Source organism: Tripterygium wilfordii, chromosome 1 (genome assembly GCF_013401445.1).
Source record: "Tripterygium wilfordii isolate XIE 37 chromosome 1, ASM1340144v1, whole genome shotgun sequence".
In the NCBI taxonomy this organism is placed as follows: domain Eukaryota; kingdom Viridiplantae; phylum Streptophyta; class Magnoliopsida; order Celastrales; family Celastraceae; genus Tripterygium; species Tripterygium wilfordii.
Genome location: NC_052232.1, coordinates 2,696,668 through 2,710,918, shown reverse-complemented (window position 1 = coordinate 2,710,918; position 14,251 = coordinate 2,696,668). Strand labels below are relative to the sequence as shown.

General features: G+C 35.5%; 1 protein-coding gene across 3 annotated transcripts; it reads right to left on the bottom strand.

The window, feature by feature from the left end:
- Positions 1–4,890: 4,890 nt before the first annotated feature.
- On the bottom strand, positions 4,891–14,251 carry LOC120001213. Of its 3 annotated transcripts, none has more exons than XR_005468790.1 (16): positions 13,904–14,251; positions 13,212–13,367; positions 12,954–13,070; positions 12,748–12,832; positions 11,170–11,278; positions 10,995–11,062; positions 10,791–10,916; positions 9,786–10,705; positions 9,284–9,487; positions 9,129–9,189; positions 7,839–7,952; positions 7,113–7,226; positions 6,940–7,020; positions 5,806–5,861; positions 5,166–5,223; positions 4,891–5,070 (listed from the first exon to the last, which is right to left on the bottom strand). XR_005468790.1 is itself a non-coding variant. In XM_038849439.1 (15 exons), exons 1-14 carry the CDS (start codon positions 14,008–14,010, stop codon positions 5,835–5,837), a joined length of 2,289 nt encoding a protein of 762 aa, XP_038705367.1. In that variant the 5' UTR covers positions 14,011–14,250; the 3' UTR covers positions 4,891–5,223; positions 5,806–5,834. The 3 variants fall into 3 exon arrangements, 1 of the variants encoding a protein (XP_038705367.1); XR_005468792.1 differs by having other exon boundaries at positions 4,891–5,067; XM_038849439.1 differs by having other exon boundaries at positions 4,891–5,223; positions 13,904–14,250.

Below are 14,251 nucleotides of genomic sequence, written 5' to 3'. Positions count from 1 at the left end.
GTTTAAGGCTCGTTTGGTGGCCAAGGGGTACAGTCAGACATATGGAGTTGATTATGCTGAAACTTTCGCACCAATAGCCATGATCAATACCGTACATGTTCTGTTGTCACTAGCAGCAAATAATGATTGGCCTCTATTTCATTTTGACGTAAAGAATGCTTTCCTGCATGGAAATCTCCAAGAAGAAGTGTATATGGAGTTACCTCCGGGGTGTAAGTTGCAAGGGGAAGGAAGCAAGCAAGTTTGTAGACTGAAGAAATCATTATACGGATTAAAGCAATCTCCCAGGGCATGGTTTGGCCTGTTCACAAGTTCAATGAAGAAATTTGGGTATAAACAATGCAATGCCGACCATACTTTATTTGTTAAGCATAGAGGAGACAAGATTACTACTCTCATTATTTATGTGATGACATGATCGTCACTGGGAATGACCCAGTCGAAAAGGAAGCTCTACAAAGAAATCTTGCTCGTGACTTTGACATGAAAGATCTTGGTTATTTAAAGTACTTTCTTGGAATTGAAGTACTTAGGTCGAAGAGAGGTATATTTTTGTCTCAAAGGAAATATGCCTTAGAATTGTTGGTAGAAGTGGGAATGACAGGTTGTAAGCTAGCGATCACACCAATGGAAGAAAATGTGAAACTTAGGGTGTTTCCTGATCAAAGTCCTGCTAATAAGGAGCGATACCAGCGATTAGTGGGACGTTTGATGTATCTCTCACATACTAGACCGGACTTAGCCTATGCTTTGAGTGTTGTTAGTCAATTTATGCAGTCTCCAAGTGAAGCACATATGGATGCATTCTTATCATCAAATACCTGAAGGCCGCACCCGAAAAAGGAATATTGTTTACCAAGGGGAAGGACTTGGCAATAGAAGGATATGAATTAGAAGGTTATACTGATGCAGATTGGGCTGGTTCAATTGTTGATAGGAGGTCCACCTCGGGTTATTTAACATTTGTGGGTGGAAATCTTGTCACTTGGAGAAGTAAGAAACAATAAGTGGTGGCTAGATCGAGTGCGGAAGCGGAATATAGAGGGATGGCTAAAGGGATATGTGAGTTATTATGGATTCGGAATATGATGACAGAGCTACGTATGCAACCAAACAAACCCATGAGACTATATTGTGACAATAAAGCTGCTTGTGATATTGCATTTAATCCAGTTCAACATGATCGCACGAAGCACGTTGAAGTTGATAGGCATTTTATCAAAGAAAAATTGGAGGCAAAGATTGTTGATATTCTTCATGTTCGGTCTCAGGATCAATTGGCAGACTTTCTCACTAAAGCCGTTTCAAGTCAAAGTTTCCATGAATGTTTGGACAAGTTGGGCATGATAGATGCATATGCACCAACTTGAGGGGGAGTATTGAGAGTTACCTGTTTTATCTCCTATAATTCAGCTCATTACCTCCTACAAATCAGTCACATAATCTCAGCCATTATACTTGTAATATATGATTGTGATAATTCCTTAATTGTAGGAGAAGAATTAGGCTTTACGTTGATTGTAATTTGTATATAAAGAAAAGTTAGAACATCAATGAGATTAACACACAATATTATTCAATCTCTTTTCTGGAATGTTTTTGACATTAATTGCTTAAAAGTCTTTCCAAAATCTAAACTCAAAATCGTTTTTAGGAACTAAAAAATACATGAATTTTCAAACAAACTCATAATATCTTTGTTTTGTTAGGTTATTTATGATTTTGCAGACTTGTTCATGCATCACAACATAGCTACCTTATGTCTATGAACTGGTTAATTACTCGTTAATTCCCAAAATATTTTGATTGTCTTATTATATTGGCTTCAAACTGAATGAGCTGAGACGAATATACGAGGAACCGCCTGCATCCCAACAATAGGCGTTTCTTGTATTCAACTCGAATAATCAGTAAGGAGGTCATTTTTTTATTTCCACCAGGACCTTGCAGGTGACAACAAAGGGAACTTGCACAACCTTTTCATTTGCAAAAAGAAATAACGTGTGTGTTTGATTGTAGTTTTGAAAATAATTTTATGTTTTCAAAAACAAAAATGTGTGAGAATTCATTTAGGTGTTAGTTTTTAGTAATTTGTTTTGTAAAACTGAAAACCATATTTGGTTTTCAAAAACCAAAAAACAAGAACTGGTTAATGACGTTTTCAAGAATTTCTAAAAAAACATGCGAAAGTGTTTTCATTAATAAATTACATTTATGTAAATATTGGACCCCTCCAGTGAATACTCTAAGCCATCAGACTTCAAAAAAACTCATTTTTTATTCCAAATTGTGAATCCTCAACACCTATATTCCTCTTCTTTGTCAGGTTCCTGTGATTGTTTTCCATATAATTAATATTGATCTGATTGTTTTTATTTAATAGACAAACATAATTTGTTTAACTTAAACCCTAAACCTAAAATGTGACTTACAGAGAATCAAATCACGCTTGGGCAGCCCATCAAGGACAATGCTACCACCTCTCATGATCCACAAAAAAACTCCCAAATTTATATCAACAATGTTAGGGATCCCAATAATAACTATCCCAGAAGCATCCTAGCAGTGTGTGACATGCATTCATTGGTTATGGTGACATCATAACAAGGAACCCATTGAAAACCCCACCCAATGAATGCACGCCACACACTGTTGGGATACTTCAGGGATGATTATTACTGAGATCTTTATTATTTTATTATTTTTAAATTTATATGGTATTAAAATATTCATTGATTGGAATACACATGTATGATCCATTTCACATCCAAGACTCCAATTCTCCCTCAAAACTATGGGTCCGTTTGACATACAATTTTGACAGTAGCATATATTGTAACATATATTGTAGATAATAAATGCTAGTATATATGGTTCCTGAAATGCTGGTAGGTGTTTGGTATTGCTTTTGGTGGTAGCATATATGGTGTTAAAATTATTGTGTAAATTACATGTAAGGGTATTATGCATTTAAGTTGTAACAAATTAAAATAAATAGCAAAATAAATTGTAAAAAATTTATAATAAACAATAAAAATATTAAATAAATTAAAGTATTATAAAAATTTATTTTATGTAATTTAATCTAATAAATATAATTTATTATTAATTTTAATTTTTATATTAATAAAAAACTGTTAACTAATAAAAGAAAACACAAAATGAAAAGGTTTTGAAAATGTAGAAATTGTAAAATAATTATTTTGTTAAAAACAAACTGCTACAATTAATGCGCAGTATTATCATGTTTTTTTTATTACAACAAGAAAATGTATTGTCATATAACGTGACTCATGATTGGAAGGGTAATATTGTCAGTTCCACTAAAGTCAAAGGACATAATTGGAAAATGGTACTCAAATTGTCTCAAAATTGTCCAACATGGGACAATTTGAGAAATGACAATCTATTGTCTCGGTTTTTGAGTCCAAATATTGTTGTTTGTTTCTGTTTAACAATATATTGTCAAACTATAATATATAGTGCACCAAACGCACCCTATATTAAATCATGAATTAAATTGTGTGATTAAGTATTTTGATGTTTATAATGTTAGAATATAATAGATTTTGGGAATTTTTTTCTTCTAAATACTAAATTCTAAACTCTAAACCCTAAATCTTAAACTCTAAACACGAAAAATTTAAGCCATAAATCCTAAACCCTCACCCTAAACTATAAAACCTAAACACTAATTTCTAACTCCTAAACTCTAATATGTCATTTTCAAAATTTTTTTCATAATTTAACATGGTTTTTAGGGGAGAATTGGAGCAAGGAATTGGAGCCCCTCCCATTCCTTCTGGGTGTTTCAAGCATTATCCGCCCATCAAACATGGAAAGTGCATGGTCCCTCAAACTCAATTTTAGTTAGCTCAATATCTATACAAAGCAAGTGAAATTCTGAACCATAAATGTGAATCACACAAAGCAGGCAGGCAGGGGCATGACTAGGGTTGTTATGGTAACGATAAATTATCTATTGGTATACCGTTATCGGCACATTGATTACCGAAAATAACACTACAGTGGTATATCGTTATCGATTCGTCGGTATGGTATTTTTACCGCTCATCTCGTTACCGATAACGGTAATCATACTTCAAAATCTGGAAATTTACCGATATATATTAAATACATATTAATATGTTATTTTTTAATTACAACCCTTGATGGATAATGACTTGGAATGTGGAAAGATATCACACCATTCAATTTTAGGGTTTTCTCATCTCATTCTCGAATGTCCCTGAGTCCTCACAGCCACTCCGTATGAGATCAGATTCTCTTTGTGCAAACTGCAATCCGCCTCTCCCTCAACGCCTCCGCTCTTGCAGTTTTGCATCTGGCTTCGATTTTTGATATTTGGTGTCGATTTAATCCTGTCTTTCAATTTAATCCTTCCTTTCCATAATTGCATCTTGCATCAGTTTAATCTTGCCTTTTGATTTTTGATAACTGGGGGCGTCGAATTTAGAGCTTAGATCTATTCGTAGTTTGTCTATATATGTTGGGTTCATAAACTTTCCTTTAGGCTATGTAGTCGATACATAAATCACATGATTCAATTCAAGTGTGATTCTAGTGATATTTTCATTCCTCACCATTTCTTCACTCTTTAAACGAGATGTGGATTTCCTTGCAACATTCTTATCTTCGATTTAATCCTATTGCTGTTACCAATTTTTTTCATTTTGACTTATGGCAAAAATTGATAAATTTACCAATTACCAATGACCGTTTCCGATCTTCAATATACCGACCGGCTCTACCGATAACGGTATCATTTTTTTTTTTACCAAAGGATCGGCATGGTAACGGTAATAGCCCAGGCATTACAAGCAATTACACACAAAAACCATTAACAAAAATTAAAGTACGCAACATAAATATTAATTAAAAATTTTGTGAATTCATTCTTAATATGTAAGAAAATAAAAAAAAAATTCCATTACAATATTACATAAAGAAAATTTGGGACCAGAAGAAGTGATTCTAGTCAACTGACGTTTGATACAAAGCTTTTCCTCTGGAGTTGTAAAACTCACTTTCAGTTCCAGAACAATGCTGCTGCACATTAATACATTAATTGTTGTACAGATTTCCGAGAACTAACTCCCTCATATACTTTCTAAGTAAAATCTTTGAAAATACAACAGGCTTACATTACACAAATCTTCAGCAACCGCCTCTAAAAAATAATCGGGCATGCTACGATCCCTCCTGGAAGCACAAAAAAGACAAAAATAAAATCGTATCAATGAAACATGCAATACTTTAATTTATACAATCATAAAATAGTTTAAAATCAATGATGAAAGAAAATTTTATAGCACAAAGCTATATCTGAAATAAAAGGCGTAATTGAAAGAAAAAGATGACTCCCACGCAGAGCAGAACTTCGAAAGGCAGGCCAGATTATCAAATTTTGGAAGAATATATTTTGCAGACCATTGTACAAAGTGGCAACTCGATATTGAGAGTCAAATTGGAGCTCCTAATGCTATTATTCGATGTTCTGCAGTTTTCTTGAGAATCATAATGAGAAAAGCATCATAAACCAAAAATAAATGTGGACAAGTAAATGGACTGAACACAAAACACTCTCTTCCTACTCAAATATAATGGGAAAATCCCTCCCGTTGAGGGATAAACAAGAGGCATTTATTAGTAATTAGCTCAACATATCTTTAGCCATGCACTTTATTGAACTGAAAGAAGCAAATGAAATCATGGCAAAAACTATTTAGGCACAATTTAATAGTTGATATGATTTCAAAAGAATATTGAAAATGAGGAACGAACCATGTTAATTGGCTTATGATTGCCAGCGATTAGCATTCTGAAGCATATGTCGGTACCTATAATAATTTGAAAGCATCAAGAACAGAATCAAATCAAAAAAGAAAAAGAATTTCAAACCACACTAGCCCACAACTAAAGAAGATAAAATCATAAGAACATCCAGCGATAATAAATGGATCCAGAAGCATGTCCCATCACATACCAAGATAACATCATTTACTGAGTTGACCATTTAAGTGCCAACTAGAAAGGCAAATGCCAGATGCACACCTCTTAGTGTTTTTGACACTCATCTAAGTTCATGTTCCGTCCACAAATCACCTTATGTAATTTTATTCAGAAAGAAAATCAAATATGGCAAAACAGTCCATTCACTCTAAAGAACAAATACACCAATGCTCTCTTATACAGAACTGGGGGAGAACAAAAGGACAGTATGAGCATGCCTTTCCAAGCTTGGCTTACCTTTTTCTGGAAAATATTAACTCTATATGCACTTTGTATGTACAAATGCTTGAAGATGCATACACATACTATCTGTATTTATGTATGTATGTAAAGGTAAACAACTGTTGAAAGCATGCACATGTCTATAGCAATCAAAATCAATACTTCTGCAACTATAAAAAGTTTCATGACTTGAGCAATGTTTTTATTTGGGCAATTTTGTTCTCATAGTACACAGAGAATAAAAAGATCAATATAATAGAACATTTTTTGTACTCACAATTTCCCTAAGAACATATTTAGCAGAAATTATTCCTCTCCTTAGAAAAATCTCATCTTATTGTCACACTCTTAGCTACTACACTTTCACAGAAGTGCTATCTCATCAAACAGGCACAAAGATTGAGCATTCAAATATTGCATGACAAGAAATATAGATCATTGTGAATTTCTGCGTTAGAATAATATTAACCATCAGCTGTATAGTCTCACCGTGAAATGTTTTTCAAATCCATAATAAAGAACCATCAACGTTTGGGTTACGCCTTTGATGACAATGATAAATTTTTTAAAAAAATAATAGAAGGAAGAAGAAGCTGCATTTACCAGATAATCAAGAAGAAGAAAAAGCAATGAATTTATCAAATTCAAAAAAGAAGACAAATATCCATAAACGTGTTATTCTACCTCAAGCATGTTTTCCTCAAGAAAAGAAGATGACATATTCATTCCACAACTCTCAAACTGCAGGATTCTAAGCTTGCCTTCCTGCATTGTGAAGCAAATCAACGTTCAAAGTTCAAGATATAAGCTGCAGGATTCCAAGATCAAAAACCTACATCCCCCCCTTTTTTTTTTACCTTGGTTCCGTATATGAGGCCACCTCCAACTGAGGGATGAAAGCATGCTACATTGACCTCATCCTCTGCACTGGAAAGAACTCTCACAAGTTCCATATCAGAGACTCTATAAACCTGAGAAACAGAATCAAGTTTAAAATTGGACAAACAAATACATGATTTTTTTCAATGGAAAAGACAGATACACGATTTAAAAGTATGATTTCCACTGGCAAAAAATTAGGAAAATCCAGAATAAAGTGGGACCAAGAACACTTACCTGGATAGTTAAAATCAAATTTTCCCATGAATTTTATCAGTATCCCTTCTAATGTTTCTTTGATGAAAATCACTCATCTTTTAAATAAATAATTTTTTAAAGAAAAAACATGTATATAAATATATGCAATCTAAGTTAAAAATCCATGGATTGAGGAAAAACAATAGCTTCAAAATCTATCCGGGAAAAAAAATTAAACAAATAAATGGATGAAGTCAGTGGTTATTTGCATTTGTCCAACCTCGTCATACGGTCATACCCACTTACCACCTAGTAGTCTCTAGTTGGGTTTTCTTTGGAAATTAGTTGTAGTTAAATTTTATCATGCTAGGTCCTACAAGCTTTAATCAAAAGTGACCCTGCATTGTTTTTCATTCAATCTATATAATTTTGTTCAGTTCATATATTTGAGGGCAACACAATAGATGTAACTCAAGTCTCAAGAAACAAAAGAAAAATGTGCTCACCTCAAGAATGGTATAAATTGGAACTGTTGTCTCGCCATCAATTACAACACTTTTAAGAAGAGAACTATGGTGACGACCATAGGCAAGCAATAAGTGCTCTGACGTGGGTGAGAACTGCAAAAGTGGAAAAAATGGATATGGAAGCATTGTTAATATACAAATGGAGATTCTTCACTATTCAAAAAAAAAAAGCAAGATTAATCTTTCATCTTTTTTCCCCTTTAAGTGGTACGCACACCCAAGTCTTATGCAAGATTGAATTCATAATCTTACTCTCTTCCATACATTTGTTTTTTTGCCCTTTAAGTGGTAAGCACATCACACCCAAGTCCCGTGCAAGATTGAATTCATAATCTTACTCTTTTCAATACATATGGGAAGAAGAGATGGCAGTGAGCTACAAGGACCTTTTTTTTGGTAGGTAAGTGGGGGTAGGGGAAATGAACCCATGACCTCTTGGTCATGTGGCCCAAGGTAGGGGGGATAGCCAACTAGGCTAAGACTTAATCCCTTATAAGGACATTGATCTCAAATGTTATCTAACCAATAACCTGATGGCATTTAATAAGGCAATACTTCGTAAATTTTAATGCAATTAGTAATCTTTGATTGCCTTCTCCAATATGGTTATTGCAATTGTCTGCTTGACAAACACATCATCTAAATAACCACTCAGACAATTGCAATTAGTATTCTTGTTATGGAAGTTGAATAACTGTATCAACTATTTTAATGAAATAACCATCAACGTCGAAGAACAAGCACGTACATAAGTGATCTTTCCTTGTACATAATTTTTCCTCTAAAACAAAAAACAAAGAACAGTAGTACTCCATGGAAAGAAGTACAACGAAGGAAATTATAAGTTTCAGATGAAATGCAAGTGAAACAGGGAATGGCATCCTGCTTAAAGCATTGAAGAGGGAGGGCCATGCAACTTTCACAAAATTGGTTGGCACAAGCTCATAACTCAAAATTATTGCTTCCAAGTTTAACTTAGCTACATTTACAAATATTATAAGACCAGAAATTCAAAAAGTGACCATGCAACCACAGCAAAAGGCTAGCAGAACCCTTTAGGCCTCTACCTCTTGCATGGAAGGAACCAAAAGCATATTTACCACTGAGGAAGATAGCCAGCAGGTATTGGACAGCTTATAAAGAATCACATATCCTTTTTCATAAATTCAATTAGAAAAATAAAGAAGAAACTGTAGCCTTGTAGGATACGCATTACCATTGACATCTTCCAGTCATAGACAAGAATTGATTCTCAACAAGGTTACTAACCTGAATTGAAGTTAAACAATGAGCTGCTCTTATAGCTCGTGATACAAGCACCACGCCGAATCTAGTTTGGGGGAAAACAAAGACAAAGTACAATAATCAATCTCTCACAAAATGTAACGAGAAACACAGAAATTGATAGGACATTCAAGCTTTACGTTGCCTCCTCGAGAGAATATATCCGAAGCTCATACACAACTTGACGAGACAATATTGGATGACGTGTTGGGGATGTTGAAGCATCTGCAAAATCATTCTGCACCATGGATTGTAAGCCAGGTTCAGCTTCCACATGAGGCAGCACACATGCTACACAGGCAGCTAAAAATCTCCCACAAGGAGAAAAATGGGCACCCATTTCACTGCAAGAATAGTTTAAAAATGTAATAATTCAAAATGATGCTGCAAATGATACTACATGTTCTACAATGTCAAATGGGAAGAACACCAAAGAGAAGTTAAAATCTTTTATTGATCCTTTTATTTTAACACTTCATGCCAATATTACATATGAAGAAAAAATTTTGTTCAAAGAAGTGTGCTTCTTCCCACAATAAGCTCTTAAATTTGACAAAAAACTAATAATAAGCAATTTCCGAATGATAAATTTATTTGATAACGTCAAAGAATAAACTCAAGTATGTAACAGAAGGGTCATACCTACAAAGTACAGCATGTGGTATAGTTAAGCGACAAGGTTGTTCATCAAGAGGAGTATATGGATCTCTTATATCATGAGACCAGATTCTTAACTTCACTGTGCAAGGCAACTCTGCAGCTGCAGCGAGAGATGAGGCAAGTTCAGATTGGATTCTACTAACAGGTTGGGTATCAATTCCACTACGTGGAATGTTGTTTAAAGAATTATTTTCACTGGATCCAGCTGCAGGCACTGTATGTGATCGTAAGGAGCGATGGCGTGAATTAGACCTTCCAGTGACCCTGGATTGATCAACATTGATTGGCATTGCGGAGGAAGTAACAAGATTTTCTGTATCAGCATTAGCAGCCAAATTCTCATGAGAGAAACCACTAAGCGAACTCAAACGGCGCTGTCCAGCTTGGCTTTGGCCAACTAACCACCCTTGCAAGAAAGGAAGCTCCCAATTTGTGGGATCGCCGAAAGAGAAAACGTGATTATTTCTCTCACCAGGTTGTACTTCCAGAGTTTCCACAGTATCCATCGCAGAATTATCCACTTCGTTCATCAGAGAATCAGTCCTTGTTTCTTCTGGCACGGGAGACGAGCTGTTAGGCTCAATAGGAGACAACAGAAGTTCATACTGTCCTGATGGGGTCGAATATGTCAGAAGCCGGACAGAAGCAGAAGGATCCACCCTCTCTCGCACACTACTTAAAACAACATCTCCATCAGTGTGCTGCACAGAGATCCTTCCATCATCTCTAGCAAATGAAGGCCACATCAAAAGGGGTAACGATGTTATAGGTAGTTCATCCGCTAAACTAGGACGGCCAACAGAATGAGCATCTGCCAAATATACAGTAGCAGGAGGATACCGCAGGTAACCCGGAGAAGTTGCAAGTGTTACTGAGGACTCGGACGAGTCAAAATCATTGACCTGGAATCAGCATTACATTATATCCACAATAAGGTTGATAACAGATTAACAGAGAAAAGCCAATTGAAGCAAACCAAAAAATCACCTCAGCAGTCAAAAGAAAAGGAAATGCATGCGGATGAAAATGCACAGCTCGAAGTGAACGTCGTGTCCTCAGTAAAACTGCTGGTGACGACGCCTCGCCTCTCTTGTTATAGTTCCATACATATAGCTATTATAGAAATTCCAATCCAATATATCAGAAGGCAAGTACTACTGAAACTCTATACTTATTTAGAAATATACTCACCTTATGACCAGAAGCTACAGCAAGAAGGTCACCATGGGCATGGAAAGCAAGAGAAGCAATTGGACGGCCTGCATGGAGGATAACAGAACTGAACAATTATTTTGAATGTACATATCAAATCACATGAGCATGACATTGTCAGATAACTGATGAAGAAGTTCAGAGAAGTAATTACAGAATTCACGTGATCCTATACACTCTGCAGTGTTTGCATTCCACAAACGCACTTCGTGATCCAAACTTCCACTCGCAACTATTTCTGAATACAATGGATGAAACCTAACCTGCAAAAGTTCCAACCATAAGTAACAAGAAGGAAAGGAATAGATAACCATAACTAGTACTTCTAAGGAAAATGAGTCCATCGTAAGGAACAAAGAAAAAGGACACAAAGTTAATTGAGTTCAGAGCAAAGAAGGGAAACAAATAATCGCAAAAGGGAAAGTTACTGAGAAAGGTGTGTTTTATGAGAACAATTCAAGGGAAAAAAATGCATGTAAGTGCGCTTGTAGAAAATGATAGAATGATCATCATCCATGGTTCTAATCTACCTTATCAAATATGATTTGCCAGCATAAAAAGAAGGAAGTCAAAATGCTAATTTCATTAAGTTCGTAATAAGCTCTAGAAAGAAAAAAATAAATAAAATAAAGGAAATCCTATGAATATAGAACAGTTTCTTATTTGCGGTTCCAGTATGGAAGTCTATTAGTACACAATGCTCACTTAAGTGAAAATTAAAAAAGGTAAATGACTGTAAGATGCTTATATCCAGGGTTTAACTCATCCTAAAATGAACAGGACAAAGGGTTGTGATCCTATGGAGTTGAGCTGAGCAGGCTGCAACTCGCCTGCATGATGTCAAAATTGCTATGAATCGTCCGTCAGCTATACGGTTTTGAATGCCTCCTTGATGAACATAGTTAAACCATGAAATTTTTTGGGGAACCGTGTAGTAATTTAATGCTCTATATGCAGGTTATATATTCAACCAAAGGACTCAACCTTTGGCTTAAGCTTTCTTAAGCAAAAAAATTCCAAATGCTAACTTGATAAGATCTTCGGAATGGAAAAACCCCTACGATTTCTTCTTAAAAGGAAACTTCTTTTGGTAGTTCTTCTTTTGGTCATTTTCCTAATAAATGTCAACCAATAAATTGTAATAAGAATGATAAATTCAATCAAGTAAATCAAGATATATTCTAACATGAACAAGTCTTGTTAGGAAGTGAGGAAGAATACAGTCTAATTGAGGTAGTAGAAATACATGGATTTGTAACTTATGGTAAAATCTTCAAAGAAAACATACAAAAACATTAATAGGCAGCAGCTGAAGTTTAAGAACCAGACGCAAGCCTGTTTACGGCATACAGCTTTATAGGTCAAAACCATTTGAAATAATAATATTAGAAATTGAGATGATCAAAGAAAATGTTCTAACTGGTAAATTTGATTGAATCAGCAGCAACAAGCATCATTCCCAATACTACAAATGCATTCTTGTTAAGGGCTGAAAGAGCTCATCCATCAAGAACTCACTCTCTAGCATGTCATTCTCAATATGTAGGTTCCAATACAGAGAGTTGCTACGGAACTAACACTAGAACTAAACCAGGTCGTTAAGGAAATCAAATACAATACCAACTCTAGTTTTATATGCAACAAGTATAAGTTTTTTGATAATGTGTTTTCTCGGGCAGACAATTACAAACAATTATATAAGTTCAACATTATAAACATATGATAAACTTACCACCCAGGGTGTCCTCCGATGTCCACTCAACACCTTTAAGCAGCTCCCAGTTTGGCAATCAATGATCTTTACTGTATGGTCCCCACTGCGTGTACAAAAAATTACCAATTTAAATGAAAAAGCACCTCTAGGCATGCACAAATCTCCGTTACACCTCATTTTAACCCTTGCTATCAGCAAAATGAAGAATAAAAACACCAACTCACTGTGTAGAAGCAATTGTCTTTCCATCATGGCTGAAAGCAGCTGCAATGGTTGACCTTGGAGGAGGCAGTAATGAGCAATACTTGGCTGATAAATGCCGTAATGATTCAGCCTCTACCCTGTAATCAACAAAATAACTCAAAATGAGTTAAGCAACAACAAACTGCTGATGATTCAAACCATCAACAAGGAAACCATTACAAAAAAAAGCCACGTATGCACAAGAAAACATAGAAATAATAGAGAAAGCAACAAGATACCATGAGATGAGACCACGCCTTGCATCTCGTATTGCTTCAGACCTAGGCCCGAAGGAATCAAGATGCTCTTTAGAAGCTTCTCTCCATTGTCTTTTACTTGAATGCTTCGTTCGAGGGACAACCTCTCTTTGGGCCAGCAAACGGAAGACATTACCACTGCCACCATTACCAAAATTACAGAGCAGAAGTTAATAAGCATATATAAGATGTAACTTATCTTACAAGCAATTATCTTTCCTAGTCAAGTAGCCAAGCCTATTGATTCGCTTAACTAACAGATTCTCCATGCATTTTCCTCGAAATAACAGTTTAGTTATCATTTATTTTGCAAAGTTATGCAAGGTGACCACAACATTAAACGAAGTTTGGGCTTCTGTGGAACAATATTGGGCAATAAGCATGAATACAGTTCATCTAAAGACTTCATCAAAGCCATAAACTAGACAACACAGATGATTTTATAAATAAACAATGTAGTAGCTACATCAATCATAGCAACAGCAATTGAGGAAAAAAAAGAACTAAAGTGGCAAAACATATAATGAGTACACATTCAATTGCCGTAGGCGCACCCTGATCTTAAAACCTGGAATCAATCTCAATCAGAGCAGACAAACGAAACAGGAAAATCAATTCCACAATTGGAATATAAATTCAGGAAATTTGGGATCTAATTGAAGAATTATAAGCACCTGTAGGTGGAATTGAGATTCGCAGGAGCTGTGTGAGGAGGAACGCGTGGATGAGGGGTCGACGTTGATGTGGCGTTGGCTTCGTCTTCCCACAACGATCCCCTCATTGTATGTGTCTATGTCTGCGGATTGATAAGCTCATGCTCCAGAAATTTCCGTCAAAATCTCATGATAGAAGAAAAACCGAATTTTCTCGGAAAATTCAAATATTGATGAACAAAGGGTGGGACAGAGAAACCGGAGCGGAGGCCAAGGCCGGGTGCATCAACGAACATACGCTGTTTCTTTTCTCTTTTGTTTAGGCAGGGGCAGCTGCGTTTCCCTTTCTTTTTTTCGGTAATGACGTTT

Excerpts from the sequence above, each read along its gene's own strand:
- LOC120001213 (XM_038849439.1), bottom strand. The coding sequence starts at position 14,010 with ATGAGGGGATCGTTGTGGGAAGACGAAGCCAACGCCACATCAACGTCG. Across the intron at positions 11,063-11,169 it reads TATAGGATCACGTGAATTCT|GCCGTCCAATTGCTTCTCTT; the intron begins GTAATTACTTCT and ends TCCTCCATGCAG. Across the intron at positions 5,862-6,939 it reads TTGAGGAAAACATGCTTGAG|GTACCGACATATGCTTCAGA; the intron begins GTAGAATAACAC and ends AAATTATTATAG.